This window comes from Ischnura elegans, chromosome 9, assembly GCF_921293095.1.
Source record: "Ischnura elegans chromosome 9, ioIscEleg1.1, whole genome shotgun sequence".
NCBI classification, from domain to species: Eukaryota; Metazoa; Arthropoda; class Insecta; order Odonata; family Coenagrionidae; genus Ischnura; species Ischnura elegans.
This window is the reverse complement of record NC_060254.1, coordinates 5636902-5663929: the sequence shown is the minus strand read 5'-3', so window position 1 is coordinate 5663929 and position 27028 is coordinate 5636902. Positions and strand designations below refer to the sequence as shown.

Sequence of the window (27028 nt, the reverse complement as noted above, 5' to 3'; positions counted from 1 at the left end):
TGAGATCAAATATGTTCAAAGATTGGAAGAAAACTCGCAAATGAGCCCGAAAGAAAACACTCCGACGCACAGTGGGCTGAAATCGAAGAAAGATGGACAGAACCTTGAAAACAATTTTTTGAGCTAGGAAGTAGAAACTTCGCATAAATATTCTTAAATAAATTTTGCCTTACAAGACCAATTCATTCTTTCCTATGCTCTCAACTTAACGTGGTCAAAATAGACCAAATTTAGCGAAAAACGGGTATCCTCGAGTTTGTCTGAAAATTGTCAACTTTATTCCTGCAGTGGTTTCATGAATTGAATTGTTGACAAAACTATTACAATTTCAATTAACTCTTCTTTTTCTTCCATCTGGATGGTTTTCAAAGCTTTTATTTTGTTATTAATCGTAGACATACAGCGAAATGACCTCCTGTGTGTATGACATTAGGAATTTCAGTGCTGTGAAGGGAATTACTCGGGAGTTATATTCGATCATTTCCCTTGGAATTACGCAGCTTGTTTTCAGCCAATTGTTTTACGTAAACTTTGAGGAAAAGTAGACACTTCCGCCGAGTCACCGCACTTCTCTATGAAGCCTCTACGTTACGAATCTAAAGTAATATTCGTCTCATTTGTGCAAATCCGAATTTTACTTCGTTTTTTCGAGCGTGCGGTCGACTCCTGTTCTGGCCGCGGCGGCGGCGATGAGTCGGTACCTACGGATACACGGCAAACGTGTGGATGCGATATAGCCACATTCACTTTTCTATCTTGATAATGGATATTATACTTAGAGATAGAGAGAAGTCAGCATAAAGTAATTTTAGTAAAAATACCTTCGAATGACACTCATTATATATTCGCGGGGCAAAGCAAGAGGTATACTGAAAGCCATTAAGAAAGATCAATCCTATTTTTTCTTCAAACGAATTTTGCATCTTAGCTATTCTTTCTCGTTGTAGATAGCCGTGATTGCCACGCACCTATTGGAGATGTTTCATAATAGTATTCCATTCTTATATTAATAGAAAAATATTAGATATTTTTTTTCTGCCATAGCTTGAAATCAAGAGGATGCATCCGAAAAATCAATCTTCTGTACAGTGGCGCCGACTCCATGGGACCCGAGGGGGCCCTGAGACCCCTCAATAATTCGTTATGGGTGTGAGGAGAAAATGTGTCAGGCTTGTCGATTTTCCCCGGAGTGTCCAGATATCGAGATTCGAGTTATCAGGGTTCTAATGCTGATAATATGACTCTTCTAAAATGCTGAAAAAACTTAAAACTCGCTATTTATAAAATTTCCCGGGGCAAGATCCCCGGTTTGGGCCCCCCCAATATTTTTTGTTAGTCGGCATCCTTGCTTCTCTAACTATGTAGGCTTGAATTTCCATACAACTCGTGATCCCCACTCGCTGTTCTTAACTTCATCTCTTTTAGATTAATAATTTAGGATGTTTTTATCCCACTAGTGAAATATCTGACGCTACCACATATAAGCCTTCCACAATTTATGCGTTTCACACCTCGGTAAGAATTACTTCGAGTAATTAAAAGTGTTTCAAAATCGTTGACTCAAGTAACTCACAGACTTAATGGCCAAAAGTGAAATACGTTAATAGAGCCTGTGTTATTTTGTTGTGGTGGGAGACTTACATGAAGTTCATTTTGTTAGGCTGTATTTTGTAAACTTTTTTCAGCTGAGTCTACATCCAGATTGATGATACCCATACAAAAAAATCTGTGCTGTGGCTGTACTAAAGCTGCACTGTAACTGTGCTAAAAGGGCTGTACTGTGACTGTACTTAAACTGCACTTGAATTGAAACATCGCAGTACAGTTATAGCATGGTCAGAGTGCAGTTGCCATAGCACAGTCACAGTGGAGTTGTCATAGCACAGTCACAGTGGAGTTGCCATAGCACAGTCAGAGTACAGTTGCCTTAGCACAGTCATAGTGCAGTTGCCATAGCACAGCCACAGTGCAGCTGCCATAGCACAGTTTTTACTGTAATACTCTTTCCATGAATCAATAATTGAGTCTTGATGTGGCTATTGCATTCCCTGTATATCTTATTGAAAACAAGAAGCAGAATTAAATCAAGATAGGACAATTAGCAGAGATATATAGTTCCCTTTTTGGGTGTTTGAAGATTGGTTGCCTGATCCAATCAGAAAACAGCAAAGAGATAACAGTGGCCAAAACGACTACACTCATTCGAATGTTGACTAGTCTAAGGAAAGATAAACCATATTCCTAACAGACACTCACTGAATTTGTTACGTTCCACTTCCTTAATATGAACAAAGTTTATGGTACTAAAAATATTGCTATCGAAGCACTTAGGTTCTATGAGAAAAATTGACAAATCCTATTCTGCACATCAACGGGCACTCAACATAAAAAACACCAAAATTTACGTCAGCGCTATTTGTCTAGTTGCCACAAATATGCCCACCTTGATAGTTTTTGTTGATGAAGTTTCAGTACTAACGCCGTGGAGCACAATAAATGACAATAAGATATGAAAATAAAAGAAATTTATTAAATACAAATACATATACTCATGATTATAAACATAAAAATGAAAGTCTTGTTAAGGCATGGCCGCTCAATTCATTTGCCTCTTTGGCTTCCTTCCTGAAATTAAAAGGAAAACACATTACATACTGATATCTAATCGAGTGTTACTTCAAAATTTGACTGTTTAAGTTTGTCTGAATTTAATTTTAGATAAGTTGAGTACTTACCTCCAGCAGCAGAGTATAAATAAAGATATGTCTTTTTTCAACTCTCTCGTGCTTCGCAAGGAGTAGATTGCGAGTCGTCGAAATCAATCGTGGAAAGTTGATTCATCGCGAACCACACGGATTTCAGCAAAATCGACGATATCACTTCACCCGCAAGAAAAATTCCCGGCTAAGTAGCTAATTTTGATGTAATTGAAGTAAAGTTCACTTCTTCATGTTCTTAGCGTCGATCTTACATCGACGCATCCATCGTACAGCGTAGAATTAAAAGGATTAGAGCACGTAAACAAGGAATGTTACAACCGGTTCAACACCAATGCTGTCTAACAAAGATGGCTGAGTATCGGCGGAAGTTGTTCTTTTGACCATACTTTACCAAAATAATAAGCAAGCTGGAGCTATGCATTGCCGCGGTAATGTCAACATAAATTTTTATATAATTTACGCATTCATATTCTCATGGAAATGATAGTTTATCGTGATATGAAATAATATAGGAAATACTTTCTCCTGTCAATGACTAGTTTAAGTCCAGCCCTGTCGCAGCGGTTTGAGCCATACTACAGATCCAGTCATGTTACCCAGCCCAGTCACAGTCCACTTTTAGCCACAGTACACTTCCAGTCATGTTTTCTAGCCCTGTCACAGTCCAGTCTGAGCTATAGTACAGTTCCAGTCCAGTTACCCAACCCAGTCACAGTCCAGTTTGAGCCATAGTACAGCTCCAGTCATGTTACCCAGCCCAGTCAAAGTGCAGTCTGAGCTCTAGCACTGTTCAAGCACAGTGATCCAGCACTGTTACAGTACAGTTCTTCTCAAATTATAGCTGCCATAGTACAGTCTAGTACAGAAAAGTGTACTGTGACTGTGCTAAACACAGAGTTTAGTCCAGTTACAGTGCAGATTTAGTGCAGTCGCAGCACAGATTTTTTTGTATGGGTAGAGATGTAGTATGTGAAGTTAGAAACGTTGGTTACGCTCTGTGTTGAGGCCAAGTCAAAGTTTAGAGTTGATGATGGCGGTAATCCCTTCATTAAGGCGAATTTTAAAGGAAAAAGGTTTCCTCCTATATGCACGCTACAGCTGCTTACCTTCTATCGTATGTGGTTCTAGTATTTAATAAATCAGATTACAGATATATTCATACGCGTAGAGATCCCAGCAAGGAAAAACTGATTTCCATCAGATTTGACACTGATTTCCAACAGGTTTGACGCACTGATTTCCTTCTCCTTTGAATCTGTTTTGAAAATTGAAACAGCTGGAAATCAGTCGGAAGACAGTGGGAAATCAGTTGTGAAAGTCCAACATGGCGGCTGTTTTCGTACTCATTTGTTTGGTTGTGTGGCAAACTCAAGCCGTGTCCCAACTCGTTAGCCATTAGGCATCATGTATTTAGCCAGCCAGATTCTGGGCAGCCAACCACAAGGGAGCATGAATTGGGACATCCTTACGGAGGTGCTGCCATCTACTGGGCACTAGGCCAATGCAAAACAAGAGATAATCGGAATGATTTGAACAAATGATGAACAAAACCCACCCTAAATTGTTAAAATGTGATTCTGAGTATTAGATGTCGGAGAAGAGTATTTAATCATAATTTTAGTATCTTAGACAACCTTTTTGTAATATTAAAGTAGGGGTATACTTTCAAATTCGTATTTTTAGTTCCGTATGGTTTTAGCTAAGTTTGTGGCGAAATGTTAACGTATATCCCTTTTAATTGGTTTGTAATATTTAAATCGTCTCTCAACCAAGTACTTTTTTGAATTCCTTATATTTTAGCAATTTAATTTTTAGTTTTGTACTATTAGAACAGGTCTATTTAGTCTATTCAAACGGTTACCGTCTGATTTGGGATTTATTTTCAAAATTTATTTAAAGTATGGTTTACGTACATAAGTCAGGTTTCGGTATCATCTTTTAATCACCATACATTTTAATTTTTGTTACTTATTCCGATTCCAATTTCGGGACTTTGTCCAATAACATATAATAATTATTGTTTATTCTTACGGGTGTTAAACTAATGTACAAAAAGTGTTAAATAAGAATTTAGACATTGTGTTACATAATTAAGAATATATTAGAAGCATATAAACATCAATAAGCATTATTTAACACGTTAGAAAAGTAAACGGTAGCAAAAGATAACATGTGATCGGTATAAAAAGTTATAAAATAACATATACATACACAAGAAGCATATAAACATTAATTAGCATTAAAATTAACGCCGCCTTCTCTTTAACTAATTTCTCCGTAATTCTTAAACTTCCATTAACGAAATTTCATTATTATAAACAAAATAAAAATTAATAATTATTCGAACAAGTCTCAAAATATCAACACTACTTGCAAACAAGTACTATCCCTTGTTGACAGCCATGATGCCCTTTCTCCTGAAGACGCTTTGCACGCTTTGAATCATGGGAAAAGTGGGGCGAAGGATGCACTCCTCGATGCCTAAATCTGGCGGCCGCGTTAGCTGCCTAAATTCCCTCCCTTATGCTGGCTAACGAGTTGGGACATCCTTCCAAGATGGCGTCATGGCTAAATCCTGGAATTGGCATAGCCAAATGGCCAATTGGGACACGGCTTCAATGTGGTTTGACTCTGGTTTCCACTGTTCAACAGATTTGAATCCGGTTTCCCCGTTTAAGCTTTTTCGAATCTGTTTTCCACCTTCATACCTATCTGAATCTTGTTTGCGACTCGATTCTCACCTCCTATGACCTGCTGATGCACAAGTTAACTTCGGATACATGAGTTAACTGCTGATACCCGAGGCGGAAATAATTATTTCCGCCAGTTCCAAGTTTCGCAGAGCTGCACTCAACCAACGTTTCTAACTTCACATACTACATCTCTATCATCAATCTGGATGTAGACTCAGCTGAAAAAAAGTTTACAAAATACAGCCTAACAAAATGAACTTCATGTAAGTCTCCCACCACAACAAAATAAAACAGGCTCTATTAACGTATTTATTAAGTATGCACAAATCCTATTGGAAGTACATATTCAATTGAAAATACATAGTCATCTAATTTGGTAAACTTCTGAGGCAGAATACACTTAAAATCTCAATTTCATGCGTTAGAAATAATTTAGGGAAACACAGAATTTACAGATGAAATCTCATTTGAAGGAGAGTTAGACAAACTAGTTGTGCTTTTTGTAATTGTTTATCAGTTCTTGAAAAGTCATCGAAACAGTCACTGCACCAGAACAACAACAACTTACATCAGATTCCACAATCTTGAATTATCGAAGAGCACAAATTTTTCCGTGATTAACAGAAAAATCACAACACTAGAAAATATTTCAGATGCCTTTATGAAAGAAAGACTTCTTTACGTGACTTATGAAAATAATTTTTGTTCAGCATTAAGCCAACGATAGCTGTATGTTACACTACAGAAACTTGCCATTAATGTTTAAATACACGAACACGGTCGTTTCACTTAGCACAAACAAACCAGCAAGATACACAATACTCTGAAAATCCTGGTAGGTTCTATTCGGCGACGTAACGCAAGTACATATTACACATATTGCATACAAAAATATTAGTAATCGCTCAAAATCTGTTGACACAAGATAAATTATTCAATGAAAACACAAAAGATCGAAATCACATCAGACATACACTGTCGCTTGAAGACTCAAGAGATGCACGAATGGCTTAATTCAACGCTGCGGGAATTTAGCACTGGTTAAATAATACTGATATGATTATTTTTTCTCCACGCCCTATTACTTTAGCACAACACAGAACCACAAGCACGTAAACATTACAACGGAATCGGCGTATCGGCGTTGCTACTTTGGCTTGCTATCTTTTGTAGTTAGGTGGCAGCACTATGCCCGCTATATTATTTTTAAAAGCGAAGTCGCAAAGTGAGGTTTAAACGTGCTTAAGCCGTATTAGCCACTTAAATTGCATGCCCGGTGAGTTCCAGCAGGTGAAATGATGCACAATACAAAATGTGGATGATGTACAGTAAATTTTTTCCATCACGTGTGATGAAAAAAATTTACTGTACATCATCCACATTTTGTATTGTGCATCATTTCACCTGCTGGAACTCACCGGGCATGCAATTTAAGTGGCTAATACGGCTAATTTTCGCACAATTTTTGCACGACGGCAAAGTACATATTTCCTCTACGTCATTATTTCTGACCATGATTTTGAACTAAATATACTCATTGACACCTCAGAATAAGTAATTTTCCAATCAACGCAGTCGTAAAGCCTGTGTGAGATAGGTTTTTATAAGACACTCATTTCAAGAGAATTTCAAATTCATTCTACTATTTAACATTGTTGGAAAGCACTTGTGGAATACACTTTCAAGCCAATAAATAAGGAAAAGAGTTTCAAATGACATTCAATTCAGCGTCAATACAGTCCATGTGGAAGACGGCTGGAAACCAGTTACAATGGAAATGAGATTCAAATCACTTCCTTCCATTTCCTGTCCGCTGGAAACCAGTGGAAATCAGTGTCAAGACAGAGTCAAATCAAATTTTAAGGATTCAGATCAGATTCAAATGAGGTTCAAAACTGTTGGAAATCAGTTTTTCTTTCCTGGGATGAGACAATAAATGCCAAATTGATATTATTGAAATTTCCCAATCTTTCCAAATGAATTTCAATGCTTGGAGTGATTCCGAAAGCCTCTTTTACGCGGGGCTTACACTTACACATCTGTAGTATATCGGGGCAAATCAACACGACCATTCCAGTGCCAGCGTGCAACTGCCAAGATGGCGGCAACACCACGTTTTTATTCCAGGAACAATTGGCTGCCGTGAAGCGGCAGGATCAAGTGACAAACGTAATACATCACACTCTTCCCTTCCCAAAAAGAGAGGGAACATCCCAACCCGACAAACAAGAGACTAATTATATAATACAAAGGAATTAATTACATACACAGAGGAACAGCTGACATTAGCAAAAAAAAAGGAAAGAAAGAGAGAAAAAAAAATCTCAATGATTGACATCACTCCCCCCCCCCCCCCCCCCACCAATGCTCACACATTCCACATTTCTTTTACTTTTCTTGCCCTTTTAGGGTACCGTGTTTGCATTTCCTCAACTCTTGGTTCACTATCCCCCCCTGTTTTTTTTATTGAGTCATTTTGCACACTCCCCACATTGTCACAACCCTTTCCCAACCCTGTCTGCCAGTACCCCACAGGCTCTGAACTACCACTTCTGCTGCAGCTCATAGCAGTTGCCTTCCCTGGAACGATTAACTCACTTTTCATTTCACTCGAAACCTGAGTTTCCTCAGCCCTACCTATCACCCCAGTCCCCACTTCCCTGAGCTGATCAATGTGGCGATGCCACACACTTCCATCTTTTGTCTCCACCCTGTAATTTCTTGATCCCAGCACTGACACAACAGTAGTTTATTTCCACTGTCTTGCTCCTCCTCTGGTGTAAGCTGTAGCCCACACTTTGTCACCCACATTGAAGGTCCTCAGTTGGGTAGGTGTGCCATGGGACCTCTTTTGGTGCTCCTGCTTCGTGGTGACAGTCTGATTAATGCTGGGTTTGAGAAGTGATAGGCGTGACCTAAGAACCCGCCCAAACATCAACAGACTGGGTGGCTCCCCTGTAGTGGAATGAGGGCTTATTCTGCAATCAAACAGGAACCGTTGTAAGGCAATGTGCAAGGGTACATTTGAGTTTACTAGGGTCTTTATCTTGCTTTTGAAACACTTTACCAGGTTCTCTGCAGCCCCATTTGTAGCAGGACGGTATGGAGGGGAAAACCTGTGCCTAATCCCGTTCATAGAGCAAAAGTTCTGAAATTCCCAAGAGGTAAATGGTGTGCCATTATCACTCACAATTTCCTCAGGTAGCCCAAAGGTTGCAAACAGAGCTCTTAAGTGACCCAAAATTTCCTCTGAGCTGCTATTACTCAGCTGAAAAACCTCTGGCCATTTTGTGGAACTGTCAACTACCACAAGAAAGACTTTACTCATAAACGGACCAGCTAAATCTATGTGTAAGCGTACCCATGGTTTATCTGGCCTTTCCCAGCATTTCAAATGGGCTTTATTTGGGAGGGGTTTATTTTCTGCACATGCGGTGCATGCCCGAGCTAACGCTTCTAAGTCCTCATCCAGCTTAGGCCACCAAACATATGACCTCGCAACAGACTTCATCTTTACAATGCCCTGATGACTGGCATGCAATTCGTTCAAGATAATGGGCCTCAACTTTTCAGGGATAACAACCCTATTACCCCACATCAGGCATCCCTGTTCCACACTTAGTTCCATTTTTCTGTTAAAATAGGGCTTTACATTCTCTTCCCCCTTTACCGGCCACCCGAACATGCAATAGTCCAGGACCTTGGCTAATAGGGGGTCCCTTTGAGATTCCTGTCGCACTCTCTTTACAGTAACCGGCAGAAATTTTCTTTCTCCCAACTCAATATATGAGAATTCTTTGATTTCTACCTCCTCTTCTCTAAGTGGCAACCTTGAAAGTCCATCCGCAACCCTATTTTCCGTGGCCTTTATGTACTTGATTTGGAAATCATACCCTTGCAAGATTATTGCCCAGCGCTGTAACCTGTTGGCTGCCATTTGGGGAATACCTTTCTTTTCTCCTAAAATGTAAAGCAGGGGCTTGTGATCTGTTCTCAAAGTAAATTTCCGCCCATATAGGTATTGGGTAAATTTCTTAACCCCAAAGATGATTGCTAGAGCTTCGCGGTCAATTTGTGCATAATTAGTTTCCGCTTTGCTCAGTGATCTTGAAGCAAAAGCAATGGGGCACTCTAGTCCATTTGTATATCTCTGAATCAACAATGCCCCTAGTCCATACGGAGATGCATCGCATTCTAAAATGATAGGCAAGGAGGGGTTGTAATGTGCAAGGACTCCAGCTGAAGCAATAGAGGTTTTAACTGACTGAAAAGCCTCCTCACACTTCTCAGACCAATCCCACTTGGATTCCTTACGTAGCAGCTCGTGAAGGGGGGCCAACCTGGTTGCTAAGTTTGGCAGAAACTTGGAATAATATTCAATTAGCCCCAAGAATGCCCTCAGCTGAGATACGTTTCTAGGTGGTGGACATTTAGTTATTGCCTCTACTTTGGAAATAGTTGGGTGCAGGCCTTCCCTGTCAATTTTGTGACCCAGATATTCCACCGACATTTCCATGAACCGACATTTACCTCTATTGACTTTAAACCCTAACCCGCAAAGCTTGTTCAGCACCCGGTCCAAGTTTTCCAAATGTTCCTTGTCATTCCTACCTGTTACAATAATGTCATCTTGGAAAGAAGCTGCTCCCTTTAATCCCTGCATGACTTGGTCCATTATTCTTTGAAATATTGCTGGAGCAGAAGCAACTCCAAAGGGAAGTCTACAATATCTAAATAAGCCCCTGTGGATGTTGATTGTACAAAGCTCCTGCGACCCTTCATCTAGAGTGAGTTGCTGAAAAGCCTGGGCAAGGTCGATTGTTGAGAATTTTTCTCCCCCTTCTAATTTAGCAAATATTTCATCAACCCTTGGCAAGGGATATCGCTCAATTTGTAAATTTGGATTGAGAGTAATTTTAAAATCCCCACAGATCCTAACACTGCCATCATTCTTAGCCACCGGTACTATTGGTGTGGCCCACGCACTGAAGTCTACAGGGTGCAGGATTCCCACCCTAACAAGCCTGTCTAACTCTTCATCCACCTTGTTTCGGAGCGCAAATGCTAATGCTCTCGGAGGGCAATAAACCGGTTTGGCCTCAGGTTTTAGAATTAAAGCCACTTCACCCTTATTAAACGTGCCCAGTTCACCTTCCCATAATGCGGTAAATTTCTCTAGCACCCTCTCCAACTTGGGATCTCTGACACCCAAATGCATTACTGGTATGGTCACTCTTAAAATTTTTAGCCAATCCCTCCCCATGATTGGCGGCCCTCCATTTTTGACGACAAAGAGTGACAATTCATATACTCTACTCTTGTGGCGGACCTTTACCCCAATGGTGCCCCCTGGTTTTATAAGGTTGTTGGAGTAAGATTTAAGCCGTATGGCTGTTCTTTGCAGGGGCAACTCTGAGAAATATTTCTGGTAACAGCCCTCCGATATTGCTGAAATGGCCGAACCCGTATCAATTTCCATATCCAGCTTGACCCCCTCTACTAAGATTGCCACTTTAAATGGCGCATCCCCGAGTGCAGAATTAATATTGAAAAGTGAGGGGAACTCTTCGCCATAACATCGACATAACGAGACTAAAATATCGTGGGCGAAAAGCGCTAACTGAGTTTCGCACGATCTGCTTTTCCTGAATCCATGTTGAGTTCCCATTAATAAGTTTTGCGCGTCTAGGTGTTTCATTACCGAGCTGACTACGATGTGTTCAAGGACCTTGCATGAGATTGACGTTAAAGATATCGGCCTGTAATTAGATGGCTGTTCCTTGTCTCCACTTTTGAATATTGGTGTTACATTAGCGATTTTCCAGTCATTAGGTACTTCATGTTGCTTGATGGATTTACTGAATATTAACTGCAAGTAGGGGGCAATTTCTGAGGCTAGTTCTCTATATACGCGAGAGGGGATTTCGTCTGGACCAGGTGATTTATTAGGACTGAGCGATTTCAATATATTTTCTATTCCGAGCGTACTAATGTCAATAGCTGGCATCTTATGTATAGAGGGATTGACATCGGTCTCGGGTGAGTTCTCGGAAGGCTCGGTGAACACGCTCTTGAAGTAGGAATTTAATAAATTGGCTTTATCGTAACTGCTTGTCAACACATCTCCATTGTCGTTTCTCAGCGAACATACGGTAGATCGTTTACCTTGAACTTCCCTAACATATGACCAAAATGCTTTTGGGTTATCCTGTAACTGCTCTACTAGTTTTTTTCTTTTAAAATTCGTGAACGCATTCCTGAACGCTTCCTTCGTGGCGGCTTTAGTCATCCTATATTTTTTTATTATTAGCTCGTGTTCATTAGCGGATAAAGCCGTGCTGACTTTTTTCATTTTAGCATGACACGCTCTCTGCCACCTCAATGATTTTCTCACTTCCGCGTCGTACCATCTCGGTTCGCTGCCTTCTTTTACTGTTTTACTAGGGATGTAGCTATTTATTCCCGAAGTTACGAGTGAAAGAAAGGCTTTCCAAGCATTCTCTACATTTAACTTTAATACTGATTCTTGAAACTCGGGGAAAGCATTTTTCAGATGTCTCTTAAACCCATCAAAATCAGCTCTTTTAAAAATGAAAACTTTACGCTCTTCTTTAAAGTTTACAGCGGTATTTAGAGAAAACTTTGCAGTTACTACCCTATGGTCACTTATTCCTTCGACAGTGCCAACGTTTATTACCTGATGTGGTATATTTGTCGCTAATAAATCAAGAATACTTTCTCCTCTGTTTGGTGCGGACGCTATTTGAAACAATGAATTAGATGTGAAAGTGTGTAATAAAGCCTCGCAGATCACTTTATCCCTCCCACCAGGAATGAAGCTATAAGTCTCCCAATCTATAGAAGGTACGTTGAAATCTCCACCCACAATCAAGTTTCTTTCAGGATACTTGGATGCTACGCTGTTTATTTGATTTTGAAAATCCAACATTGACGAGTTAGGTGGTCTGTAATACGAACATAATAAAATAGTTTTGAATTTTGGACATTTAATTAAACACCACACAGATTCAACGCTGGGCTCAGTTACGGTTATCGCTTGGCTGACGACTGAATTCTTTACAACTATAAAAACTCCGCCCCCAACTCGATTAATTCTATCTTTCCGATAAACATTGAACGATTTTGGGAAGATCTCATTGTCTGAATCATCATCTGTTAGCCAACTTTCTGTTCCAAAAATGACGTTACACTTCGTACTATGAATTAAATGGTGGAATTCGGGAATCTTATTTCTTAAACTACGGCAATTAACCACAGCCACGATTAAAACTTCGGAACTAGTATTTTTGCGATTCGGAAATAATTCTGATTTGCTTTTGTCGAATAGACTATTCACAGGCTCTATACCGCTGATAAATGGAAATGCATGTCTTATTGACACACTATCAAAATGACTTGAGCCTTGACTGCCTTTGAAAGTATTGCTCGGCTGACGCTTTTCGTGCTTAAAAGTAATACCTGTATTATTGTAAATCGGTAATGCTGATTCTGAAACGCTGATTTTTCTTTCTACTATTCTATTCTCATTTCTGGAAGAATTTTTGTCTGTGAAAAGTTTTGAACTTACCCCTTTATTTTTCAACCCACTAATATATCTACACTCTGCCCTGCTCTCTACTCTAAAAAAGACCTTCAGTGCTCAAATATGCTACTCGCTACACGACTAGCCGACTCGGCCGTGTAATGGACTCCCGAACGGTTCAGAGGGGTCCGACACGATCGGATTGCCAGCCTAAGGTCCACGAAGGAGGCTCCGATGTCCGTGCAGAAACGACGCAGCCTCTGGTTTATGCCTTCCACTCGGCTCCAAACCAGAGAACCACGATCGATCCTCGGGACAAGACTGCAAATCGAAAGCTCTATGCCGACCCCGATGGTCCCACCCACCCGCTTCACTTCGGCATTCACATCCCGGAGGGAATCTAGAATTTCCTCAGATCCACGGAAGGTTGCATCATTGACGTCGACATGAGCCACAACCTGCAGTCTGGAGCACTTCGTGCCCCGTACCGCCGCGCCAACCGCCTGCGTAACCTGAGGAACACCGCCACCAGGGATGCACCATGATGTTACACAGTCGCTTTCACCCTCGCGGTCTGCTCTCTCCCGTAACGGGACCATCACACGACGGACATTGCTACTCCCTAACACTATGATCCCCCCCTTCCCACTCTGACGCCTCTTCCTAGGTGCCGGTTTCGGGGTTGGAGTAGGCACGTCAGGCACCTCGGAGTTTCCATCCGACAGCAACTGGTACCTGTTCGAGACGGGGATGGGATTTGCCTCATTATCCCCCAAACCCCGTCTTAGAGTGACACTACCACCGTCCCTCCGAGACACGACCCTCCAAACCTCAGATGTACGGGCTGACGTGACCCCTTCATCGAGAGATGGACCTCGAGGAAGGCTCTCGATCGACCAGCCGCTATTTGCAATGGGGCGAACCCGTGCAGCCCCTGTGGCACGGCGACCTTTCGAAGAACCACCCCTAGGACCATTCCCCTCAGCGGTATCAGCCACCCTTTCAAACTGGGCCCGAAGTTCCCGCACCATCGTCTCCAACGCGGTAATGCGGTCTCCGAGAGTCTCGCATTCACCAGCGTTTTCAACTCCGGCAACGGGTGACCTATTCGAAGGCATCCTATCTCTATCGCAACTTTGGATTTCAGAAAAGCTAACCTGACGGGAGATACGCTTAATAGATATTTGGGAGAGTAAAACAAATCGATAAACTTACTAGCTTGTCTCTTTTTAAACGCAAATAAGGGAATGTAGTTACCTGGATATGGATGAAATCGATTACTGTATTTAAAACTGGAAAACTATATAGTTCCAACGTAGACTAATTAACGAAATTAGGATAGAACTTAACGTGGGACAATTATATTTTCGATAATAATCAACAAGAGAGCAAAAACGAAACTAACTAGCTAAAATATTAATTCCCCGCAATATAATCCCCACGAAAGAGCAAAGCTATATAAAGGGTGATAGACCATCAACAATATATAAATAAGTGTAAATAGACTTTGAATAAATAAGTATAAATAGACTTTGAATAAATAGGTAAAAAAGAGTATATGAGTCCTTGGGATAAAAGTGTGATCAGTTGCAATGCGTTTGGTGGAAAATGCTGTAAGCACATGTCATGGTAGAAGTCCATTATTTAAGCCACGGTAAATAAAAATATGCTTTAAATTTAGTGATGAGTGTATCCACGAACTCTCGTATGAAAAGGTGTAGGCGTGGACTGCATACCCTTACGTAGAAGAATTTAAATAGTGTTTTAGGGATAATAGAATAGTTGTTTATGAATGCAATGAACAGTGTTTACTAAACCTCATTAAAAATTTGATAGCTACCGCTTTTATTAATGTAATCTAATGTATTGATATCTTCACTACATAACATAAACGCGGGAAAAACTTGATTTTTTCGCAAATGGTGCTAAAAATGATAACGTTAAATTCATATACAACTCGAATGGATATACTCTACGATTAGCTCGTGGAAAAAGTCGTCGCTAATACTTTAGCATTCTTTGAATTTTCACTTTTTATTTAATCGCGAAAAATAGATATCGTCATTTAAAAATCTAAAAGCGTGAAATACGTGCTCCAGGAGTAATAATCTTTCGATTTAGGCAATAAAATAATAATAGGAAACCACCCTATTGAAACAGCAGTAGTAATTTTCCACACTTTTTTAATCTTACTCGACCGGTTACAATGCTTACGCATCAGACAGCTCCGGAAAATGCGTAAGCATTGAAACCGGTCGAGATAGATTTAAAGTGTGGAATATTACTACAGCTGTTCATACTTTTCAAAGTCCCACTCAACTGATGGGAACGAGTAGGAGGTAACTTGGAAGATTAGCACATGAAGCGACCCTCATCCTTTGTCCCCATGGCACCAAGAGCCTGCGAGGAGGGACGCGGAGGCGAGTGAGCAACCGCAGCTGGAGTCAAACACCAGAAGCAGAAGCCCAATCAGAATTAAGATTAGCGTATGCAATGCACTGAGGAAACTCGGATCCACGAACAGGTTGGGCCGTCGGAGTGTTTTCATTTAGGGCTCTGTGGCGAGGTTTTTCCCATCCTCAGACTCATATTTGGACTCACAGTTAATGCTCACTAGCAAGTGGGTCCGTAGCCGAGTCGGTCTTTTCTGTGCACGGTAGTTGCGGTAAAGTCTTGGAAGGATTTGAGTCCGAAGTAATATAGTTCCTTCATGTTTTTATAAAAGATGAATTCTCATATTCTCATATAGATCAACACAATCTATATGCCGATATCTCAAGAAACAGTTAATACTGACTTTCGTTACGACTACAGCTATTTAACTAAACGTATTCTCTGACTTAATCCGCAATGCGAAAAATTTCACATCACACTAAACTTAGGATCTTTAACGCCGTAATATAACGATATTTACAAAACGCGTACTTCTGGGAAAGCAATTATATCTACTATAATAAGCACTACCATTGCAATTGCCCTCGTAATAAATATTAGCGTGGAAATGAGCAAATTGAAAGTGAATCTGCAAAATATGACTCTAAATTAATTGCTGTTTAGTTTGATTAGCGCGCTATAAACGAGCATAACTTTCAGGACGAAGACGCGGTCATGGGAACAGAGAGCTGACGTACGGTAGACATCAGCGACAGCGAAGTTTTTCATCCAGAATGAATAATCCACATATGCGGTCTATTAGATAGGAAACGGGAAGGAGTTGTTTAAGCAGTTAAACCACATTTACACAACACCACCCACGAAATAACTGACAGCGAAATAGGAAGTGTATGGTGTAAAATAAACAACGAAACAATATGAGTATACATGTTTGCTCCTCTTGCATATTGATATTATTTACCGATTAGAAAATCAAATATCCGCAAATGCTTTGAGAGACAGCGAAATTGTAATTTTTGGGGGAAATTTTAACCTCCCGTCTTATATTGCCATCATTACACTATAAAACCGAATTCAAGGTTTAGAGAACTCAGCGAGATATTATTTAACGCACCAGAAAATCACTTGCGTAAGTAGTTGACTAGCCACCGAGAGGAAATTGAGTATTATCCATTAAGGAGTAAGCTATCCTAAGTAGAAAACACAAATATATGTTATTGACGATATAAGTGATCACAGGGTATTTTTTGCAACATTGAAATTGGAGTAGGGGAATCGGGTTGGTGTCGTGGCTAGAGTGTTGGCTTCCCACCCGGTGGGCTCGGGTTCAAATCCCGGCAATGGCAGAGAATTTTCAGAGACTGCCCGATCCCTGCTTGAATGTTGTGTGGAGGATATTTCAAGCGCAACACTCCGTCCGTCGGATGGGACGTTAAGCCGTGGTCCCCTTGGCGCCTTTCGTTAAGAGCAGGCTAATGCCGACGCCGGGTTTCTCTCCGCCCTTTCTTACCTTCCCTTCCCTCATGGCGTAAATGACCTAAGCCGTCGGTCGCCTCCTCCAAATACCATACGAAATTGGAGTAATTTTAATGGAAATAGGTAAAAATAAAATTTGAAATACCAAAACAGAATAAATACTTATTTTACAAATTCGACTTAATTACATTTTGGCTAGACAAATCGTACACTGACTTCGTCGCTAAAGCAAAGAATAAAGGGATTGACGTGTCATGGAAATACTTCTCACGAAAATTCTACGCCAAGGAATCAACGAATATATACCAGAAAGACTGTAAATTGTCTACAAAAATAACATCTCACAGGAGATAAACTGATGTTTGGAGGTGCCGTGGGAAACAGAAAAAGCAGTACACATGGCTCTTATAGTCCGTTGCATTACGTGAAAAAATCGAAGGAAGTTGAAGGAAAAAAGTTAAGCTAGACAAGGCCCAATAACCAAGAAGTCAATGCGATCTCGTAATGCCCCTGGCCACATGAGGGAAAATCGTCAACCGTAGATTCGTCATTAGATAAAGAAGGAAACTTGTCACCGAAAATATTGACTAAACCAAAGCCGGTTTAAGCGGTAAGCTAGGACGGCGGCGCCAAAAAAAGGTAGCGCCTACTCTCGGCGCCGCACAGTGGGCTGAAATCGAAAAAAGCTTGACAAAACCTCAAAATCGAATTTTTTGAGTGCAGAAATTGAAACTTTGCACAGATGTTGCCAATACAATAGTGAATTTTTTGACGGAAACCGTTTTTCATAGATAAATTTTTTAAAGAAATTACTCGGCCTCAAAGTTGAACAAATTTCACAAAAATTGCCCTCATTGAATTTTTTTCGAAATTCAGCATGTTGAAACTAATGACACACCTTCTGTAGTAATTCAATAGAAACAAAAATTTATAATATTATTATGCGGTTTATTATTGTTAATTCTTGGCAACTTTCACGACTCAGTTGCATTATTTGTGGCCGATACGATACAAAATGGCGAACCCTGTTTTTCGTCGAAATTTTGTGTTCGTGTAGGATTATAAAAAAAAGGATCACCGAGTTACCTCGAGATATTTACACCACTTATACAACAAAACACGTAGAGTATGATACCAGAAGGACAATTGCGACCACCTGCGACGCCGAAATTAAGATCGCTTTTTCGAACGTGCGGCACAGTGCGGAGCTTGCTGCAGGCCATGGGGATTACCGTTCTCGACACGTGTTGGAAAGTGAATCTTTTAACAAGTGAATTGTGTATAAAATATAATTTATTTAGTGCCACATTTATTTAAAATTTAATATAGCTTAATTTCTTCGCTGTGTTGCGATTTTTATCGTCGATACGATACAAATTTGAGGACTATGTTTTTCGTCGAAATTTTGTGTTCATGCACGGTTACAAAAAAGTTACCTCGAGATATTTACGTTGAATTACATCAAACGTTACAGAGTGTCCATCCAAAAAAATCAACTACGACCGTTAGCATCAAGCAAAATAAAAATCGATGTTTTGCCCCGCGCGCAGTCTGCGGCAGCATGGTATGGAATGCCGTGACGCGGCAAACTTTACAATCTGCTACGTAAAATCTTATAGTTTTGATGCGGATTTATTTAGATTTAATTACATGTAACCATTTTATTTCCGTAAGAATGTACCGCAAAGTGGATACCCACACCCAAGAAAAATCTCTTTTTAGTATTTTAAGTATAAACTTCTTAAGTTTGTTTTCATTTGTCAGTGTCAGGCTTGTCAATTTTCCCCGGAGTGTGCAGATATCGAGATTCGAGTGATCAAGGTTCTAATGTTGATCATTTGAATCTTCTAAAATGCTTAAAAAACTTAAAATTCACTACTTATAAAATTTATCGGGGCAAGTTCCCCAGTTTGGGCCCCCCAAATATTTTTTGTAAGTCGGCACGCCTGCGAATACCCCATAAGTCAATGGGCATAAGATAATTTCAGCGATCAACACACTTGGCCTCCGCAGTCCGGAACAATAGAAGAGCGCGAGGCACTTTTGGTAAGCTCAAATCGTTCAAATCATATTTCGAAAATATATTATGACATGTTTTGTTTGTTGCGTGAAACTATCAAATTGCTACATTTAGTATTGTTGTAAAATATTTCTAATTCATTAGTTACTTTCCGTAGTTGAACACAAAACCATTCTCTTTGTTTTTCATCTTTTCTGTAGATGTAAACGATGAGTCCAAAAGTCACTCCGAAGAAACTTATGGGTTTATGTTTTAAAATTTTAACCTAACCAAGATGGCACAAAATAAGAGGGTTGCCAGTTTCTTATGGTTTTCTTACGAAGAAAATAGGCGGCATAACAGCGTACTGTACATCCTATGCTGCCTAGAGCTCAGCCAGACATGAATTTAAAGCCTACCAGTGGCATTCAGTGAGTATTTATAAGAGCAATAACAGTCTCTCAATCAAGAGTAACGGAGAAGAGATTATCCTGTAAATAGAAAATATTTTGATGACTACTGAGTATCAAGTACCGAAACAAATGCTCTCATAGGTAAATGTCCCGTTAGTCTCCTACTCATTTTTCCGACGAAACGTTTACCAGCATAAAAAACAAAACATCAAGCTTTCTCAAGCAATCCAACACATTCACATGCTCAGAAAAACAGTACTCCCACGATTACACAATACGCTTATCAAACAAAAGCTTCGTGGTTCATTCTAATGCGAACCTACTTCTTATCCCATTTATTTAACTACGTAAAACGACAAGACGAGAAAAAATATATGCCAAGCACCTTTAAAACAATTAAAATCATTGGAACCAAAAATACAGCATAATGATGATGTGAAGCGGTATTAAAATCACGAGTCTGTCTCTCTTCAATTCTTTCGCTAAGCCGCTGCAGCGATTTCATTGCCGTCGCTAGCGAAACTCGCACACTATGATCGCACACAGATGGCAAAAAATAAGAGGGTCATCTGTTTCTTATAGTTTTCTTACGGAAGGAAATGATAATTAGCTCATCTTACGCAAAGGAACTTATGTAAGGCAAGGATAAGATTTTAGGGAAGAATAGTTAGAATAGAGTAATAAGAATACAGTCAAATATTCTCATGTAAACATAATTTGCTGATGTTGGATGAACACCAAAGGCGGCAGAACAGCGTACTTCACATCCTCTGCAGCCTGGAGCTCTGCCGGAAATAAATGTAAAGCCTAACAGGGAAATGTGTTGACAACTTCAAGTGACTTGCCTCTAAATATGAAAATGTATAGCGAACCTTTATCTTTTGTGGTGGAGAGAAAAAAAAGTGACTGTGGCAGGAATCGACATTGTAACCTTAAGGTTGATAGTACACCTGTTCCGATGGTCAGCAAATGTCATGTTGTCAGGGCAACGCTGAGAACTTGAAATCAACAGTGAAACATGAGTTTGGATGGTGTGGGGGTCCATGGGTTCGTGGGTCTTGGAGAGGGAAATTTGCACTTTGAAAATCCGAACAATCAAGTATTCCGAATAGGGCTCCTTCCAAACAGTTCGGATCAACGGAAGCCGGATGTATTACGTAAATGTGCCACACAAAAATCTATTAAAAGACAGTGAAAGCGATAAATAACCGTCACGACTCTACTGTCAACTCTAATTTAAATACCTTGTTGGTGAAACTGACGTAATTAATGATTTTGACTTCCAGGCAAGGAATTAAATGACCTTCTATTCCATATGACATTGTATCTCTGGTATGATTTGAAAAAAGTGCGATTCATAGCTTCCCATAACACTGAACTCCTAATACGAAGTGGGTACTCTACAATACCAAATCTCCGAATACTGAAAATGACAAGACATTATTTTATTTGTTAGACTATAGATTTTTAGACAAAGACATCGGAGCAAAGGTTAAATCACCCCAACAACGAAACGGGCATTTACAATCACGCGGAGAAAACATGAGTCACAACTGGAATGTGGAATGGCATGAAAATTCGTTTGATGGGCGGACCCAAATCTTATTGTGGTGGGGTTCACAAGATATAAACAAGTCCTCCTCGGCGACAATCGTAAATAGTCCTTCTCTAAAATTGCGATCGCTCTAAAATTCGTCTTTAACATCTCAAAAGGTCAAAATTAGAGCGTTAATTCATTGAAAGGGTGTTATTAACTAAAAAATAAAAAAGTAATCATCGACGAGAGATAGCAAGTGTTTGCTGAAGGGCCTTCTCTACGTATTACTAAGACCTCATTCGAGGACAACAACATCATTAATTCGAAAATCAATAATTTTAATGAAAATGTCCTGAGAAAAAAATTGCCTCATGTGATGTGAACTAAGTTGGGTGGTCTATGTAATTTTCAAAGGTAACCAGAAACCAAAATATACGAAATCTAGAATCATGACACACGAATGAATGAATCACGCCAATGTGGATTCATAAGTTCAAATACCTGTGAGTAACGTACGCTATGTCCATGAAGAAAGCTAAATTGTTGACCGGTATGGTTTTCACGAGACCGAAAGCGTAAAGATTCCTCTTGAATCTTGTCGATGTCTATCAGCGTTCCGACATGTACCCGAATTTATGTACCAGCGAAAGTACGAAACAAGATAACTAGGTCAACCCACGTATAGATCCTGTTCCGCCTTCAAATACAGAATGGAGTTCAGATATCGAAAAGGAAGTTCAAAGTTACAGCGGTTGATTAGTACTTTTCTTCAAGAAGCTACTACTACAAATAAATGCATGAGAATTCAATTCTTCAAACGTTTCTAGATACGGTTAGGAAAAGATTGTATCCATAACAAGTCTACTAGGCTGGACCTGACGCATGGTGCGAAAAAGCGACGCGAATATTTAGTACACTCTCTTTTCTGTTACTTCTTTAGTTAGCTATGGCTTTTACGATTCCACAAGCGTTTCGTTCCGTCTGACTTAAGTGTATCTATCCTATCCGACCTATCCCCACCACACCCCCAACCCAACTGTGTGCCTATTGGAGCACTCCCCTCGCTAGGAGAGTGCAGAACAACGACCCAATGCTGCCCCAGCGTGTGAGAACCGGGGACTCGGTTAGCCAGGCCACGCCATTGTCTGTGTGGGACGGGGTTCTGAGTTCGAAGCCCTGACCTGCTTTTTGGGGCCCTCAGCCAGGCCGAACCACTGGTCGGTGGCGACTGAGGGGGTCTTTGTGTACCAGCCGAAGTCTTCTCGACTTTCCGATCTCCAGATCGGAAAGCCATTCTCTCCAGGCCGGAACGGCGAGTCTTGATTCTCCGGGCGAGGAGACCCCTTCGGAAAGTGGGTGCGAATGATCGGCTGCCGTGGGTTAGACCCAGTCGGACCTCTCAATCGTTCCAAATCCCTGTCCCTATCACGTCGTCTGCCGCTGAATCTGCCATGACGCGTCGGTGTCCATTCTGGAACGTGAGGAAACGTCGGAATTCGCGGCTTCATATAGTCGTTAGGGGACGCCGCTGTGATTTGATGGTCCTCAGATGAATATATGGTGTATCGTTTTGCATCATCCAATCACAGAGCTCAAATTTCAGAATTGATTTACTGGCCTATCCCCGCCGAACGCTTACGAAGAGACTGATGTTCTGGAATGTTCTCAATGCTACCGACCCCCCTCAGGCCCGACGCCATTCATCATTGCTTACGTTACAATCTTTCGCCTAGAGAACGAAGTTACCCGAAATGAAGCGATAGGCGGGGCGAAAAGAATGAGAATTGTCACGGAAAAAATTTTCGCTTCGCTTGGAGTTGCTTTGGCGAAGCGAAAACCCGGGCGAAAGGAGAACGAGAATCAACGCCCTGTATCTTTACTGAAGAAAGCGGTGCCGTAGACCAGATTTGGCTGCAGTATTCCAGGACCGCAGAGAGACACAAAGAAAAGAGGAAGGTACGTAGAGCAATTAGATCTGAAGTCACACTGTAGTGATGCATCATAACCACCAACGACATAGCGCGGGCGGAAATAAATTTTGTGCGTTCACGGAAGAGCAGCAGATGTAAAAAATAACCCCTGAATCCTACTGAGAGGTGACTGAAGGGTTATTATGTCCGAACAGTCGGTACTTATGACTCTGGATAGAATGGCGTGACGTGTCAGACTGATTGTCGACGAGTTGAATTTGTGGAAGTCCATAGATAGTAATAATTGAAACAGCTGTAGTAATTTTACACACTTTTTTAATCTTACTCGACCGGTTCCATTGCTTACGTATCAGATCAGTCATACGCAGACAGCTCTTGAAAATGCGTAAGCATTGAAACCGGTCGAGTAAGATTTAAAAGGGTGGAAAATTACTACAGCTGTTTCAATTATTACCGACTATTACGTGACGTGGTAGGCAGGATAGTGGACTTAGCTGGATTAATTTTGGGTCACCCATATTTTAAACCATTGGTATATTTGCAAATAGTAGAGGCCCGAGGACACTCCCTTGCGAAACTCCGGATGCCATCAAAGAACGTGACCTATCTAGTAAAGCGTGTTGTTGTTTGCTTGCTAGGAATGATGACAAAATGGAAAGTAAATTATCGTGCACATTATATCGATTCCCTAGTTTGCAGAGTAGTAATTGATGAATCTACTTTTTCTTTCGCAGAGAAATTGAGAATCGCAGATTTTATAACTTTAGATGATCCTCCGGATACCGGTCTTTTACCGTCTGCCGATTTATATTATTAAAGACGAGCCCCTCCTAACAGCACACGCAGTTTGCATTTTGCTCTATTCGGGGCATGGGAGGGGCGAGAGGCCTGCCGCTCTGCTATCCGCCAAGCCACGAGGGCGTTGTCATATTTTATTCGCGGAAGCGCACTCTAATTTGGCATTTTGTACGGCTTAACGGTGGCAGTAATGATCATAATGTATTTTTGACCTTCTCCCCGCATAAATGGCATTTCAGCGAGGGTCAGGGGTTCATCTAGGCGTCTCTAATGTTTAGGTCTTATTTTTTTTATCATTCCCACATATTTTTTTCAATGGGCCAGATGGATTTGAAAAAAATCAATTTTTCCAATTCACCCTAATGTGCACTCACAGGTGGGGGGGGGGGGGTGGGCGGGTGCTTTAGAGTCTCATCGTATTGGCGGCATCTGAAGCGGATTACGACCATTTCTACTTCTCTTCTAATCCTGCCCAATTTGCGATGCTTGAACTACTTCCCTGCGTTACGTAGGCCATTTTTTTCCTTTAAAATTTTTCATATACTGCTGAGGCGAAGATCTTTTCGACTGTGGAAATTCCGACTTGAGGCAGCATAACTCTCACCCTGTTCTCAGACATGAGTTTTTGCCGCGGCTGTAGTCGGTATACAATTTATCTAAATGTGGAACTTTATTATAATATTGGTGGAATTAGCTTTTTCGAAATCAAAAACGTGTGAGAAACATATATTAGGCTAGAATTCGGAAAATTTAGAACAGCCAATTGTATTATGAAAGTTACAGTTCATTACTTTTTGCAATAGTTCTGCATTTAATCCTGATAGCAATGGGTACATTGCAGTGATCGCTTTTTGAATGAATGTAGTGGTGCTATAATTTTGTGGTGGAATTTCATCTTATGTCTGTGATCCGTTTCTGATATTTCTGGATGCGTTTCGTTGACAATAATGAATAAGCGTTATCAAAATCAGCTCTCATTTTTGCCCTCATTCACAATTACTCGCTCTTTGCGATCATTGAAATACGATACCTTTCGCTACCAGCCGACCCTTAGTGTTAAATTTTTTCCTTGCCTTTTGTAAAGATCACAATGAACAATTTTTACTGACGTGATTACAAAATTTGAATTGAGGGCGTGATAAGCCAAGCGGTACAAGTGATTTTTCTTCTAAACAGAATTAGGCGCGGGGATTGATGGAAGAAATGTACACAGACTTAGTGGCCAAATGATGCGAGTGGATCTCTGTTCTGTTCTGACATCGAGTGGAAAATCAAATGTTCTACTAAATATCTAGTTGCTTTAGTTTGTTTCCTTTGCCTAATTTCAGGGCCTAACTCTGTTTAGAAAGAAAATCATTCGTACCCCTCGCCTTCTCTCCCCCTAAATTGTATCGTCACGTGATTTCCCGAACCAACTGCCAATCGCGACTAGCAACTAGCAATTGGCCAGTGCCACCAGTATGTCAACGGGAAATCGAAGTAATATCATCGCTTTTATCAGGGGATTTGAATGATTTGTATGCTCCACTGAGATTATATACTGCTGAGGACGCGGGCGGCAGTGTTTTTCCGCTCGTAAGCTGTTCCAACATCGCACAGGATTAGCAGAAATGTGGAACAAATTATGAAATGACGTTTTTCGAGCCCTCAACTTTGCCGCAATATTCATTGATGGAATGGGTATTTGGGCTCGGAATTCGCTCTTCCTTTGAACAATGCGGGACTTAGATAGTTGATTGGCGGAACGTCAGTGGAGCATTTCCTTTTAATGTGTGTATGGCTGATGTCCTGACACCCCCCGCCACCCGCCTATTGTTTTCGGGGTGGTATGTGGATGTAGGTGAATGGTTGGCTATCGAAGAATTGGATGCCAAAAGTTATCTTAATATCCGTTGTTTAGATACATTATTCAGCATTAGTAGTGCCTTAAAGGGCCTATAAATATCGATAAGCAGCTCAGAGCATGGTAAATTTGATGCTAGAAAAGTCGTCATCACTGGAAAATTGCAAGTCTGTAGGTAAGTATATCGTAGGTTTCCATCGCAAACTGCGCCCAGCCGAGTGTTCAAAATATAGGCTTGGGCTTCGAGAGTAGATTTCTGATTTCTCCTCACGACATTTTAATAAATCCCTTACTTGAATATCTCGACACTCATATTTCGCAAACGCTTGTTTTGTTCAAATAATGTCAAAAGTCACGTAAAATTACCGATCGCGATTTTTTGTAATGTACGGGAAACTAAAATAAGTTCAAAAATACAATATGAATACAAATAATGACAAAAATTTTTTTTTGTCAAAAAATTTGTCAAACTAATTGTAAGTTACAATGAAGATAAAGGATCATATTAGTAGATGATCCCATTTGAAATATTATTGACATATTCCATTTGCGTCCGCAGTTGCTTAATCTTTATGATTTTCGAAGAAAAATGTAAAACGCCGTTCCTTGGAAATTTTCGTCATATTTGAATCCTAGTATCTAGGCAACGGCGAGCATACATAGAAACTGACATCCCGTTCTCGGATTGCTTATCATTCTTAAATATTGATGCCTAGTTTCAGGTTCCTTCTTCGTTTTACTAATTTATGCCACTGTTTTATCGGTGCAACCACAACGGGTCGAAAGGTATACGAGGAAGGTCGCACTTGACGGCGTCCGTACGGGACAGGGACCGCTGTTACTTCATAGGAGTGCTCCTTCACAATGCACTGTCAGTCCGTCCTGCTCCTACGCTCGTGTTGCCGCGTCTACTTTCAAAAGCAGCAATGGCAACTGAAGGTGAGGGAATTGAAGTGGTTTGCTGTTTCTCCGAGAGGTGGCTCGTCCGAGGGCCACACTTATTTTCGTGGTTCACTGTACGCATACGCTCTTTGCGTCTGTGTGAGTGTGGATGTGGTCGCGTCATCCGCAATGAGCCGATTGGCGGGGGGGAGGGAGGGGGTGAATAATTTAAATGTCTGCAGAAAGGGGGCGTGGTGGCGAGAGAGCGCGAAATTAAGACATTAAGCCAGCAGCGTGGAGAGAGAGAGGGCAGCACCGTCGACCCCCCAACACCCCCATCCCACCCCCCGTGCTGGCGTGGAGAGAACCAGTTCCAGAAGAACTTCCCCTCCCTCCATACCCTCCCCTCCATCGGCATCAAGGCCGCGTGCACCTGGGCTTAGTACGCCGGGGGCCACAGTTCGAGCCTTGGACAGTGCCCGCGCGTGTTCACCGGCAGCGCTTCGGACCGACCAAGGCACTGCGAGTCAAAGAAGTCTCCGGGGAAATGTAGTGGCGCCACTTTGTGTTTGTGGACCATTTGTGATTTCCTCTCTTGCTATAAGTAATTGCAAGTCCATCCGTACCGAAATTGAAACTCCGTAATGTCCAACGCTCTAAACGGAAACCCCTGACGTCTGTCGTTAAAGAAAAAGATGATTGAAATAAATTATGAAAGAATGCGCTCTTAATACCCTATACTTTGTGTGGAAAGTAAACAAATGTACTCACCATTACTATTCAACCATGTTACGTCAAT

The 27028-nt window shown here is 40.9% G+C and overlaps 1 protein-coding gene across 1 annotated transcript; it reads right to left on the bottom strand.

The window, feature by feature from the left end:
• Positions 1-8162: 8162 nt before the first annotated feature.
• On the bottom strand, positions 8163-10631 carry LOC124165871 (uncharacterized protein K02A2.6-like). The gene has a single exon (XM_046543408.1). It carries the CDS (start codon positions 10629-10631, stop codon positions 8163-8165), a length of 2469 nt encoding a protein of 822 aa, XP_046399364.1.
• Between the last annotated feature and the right edge of the window lie 16397 nt (positions 10632-27028).

Excerpts from the sequence above, each read along its gene's own strand:
- LOC124165871 (XM_046543408.1), bottom strand. The coding sequence starts at position 10,631 with ATGCATTTGGGTGTCAGAGATCCCAAGTTGGAGAGGGTGCTAGAGAAA.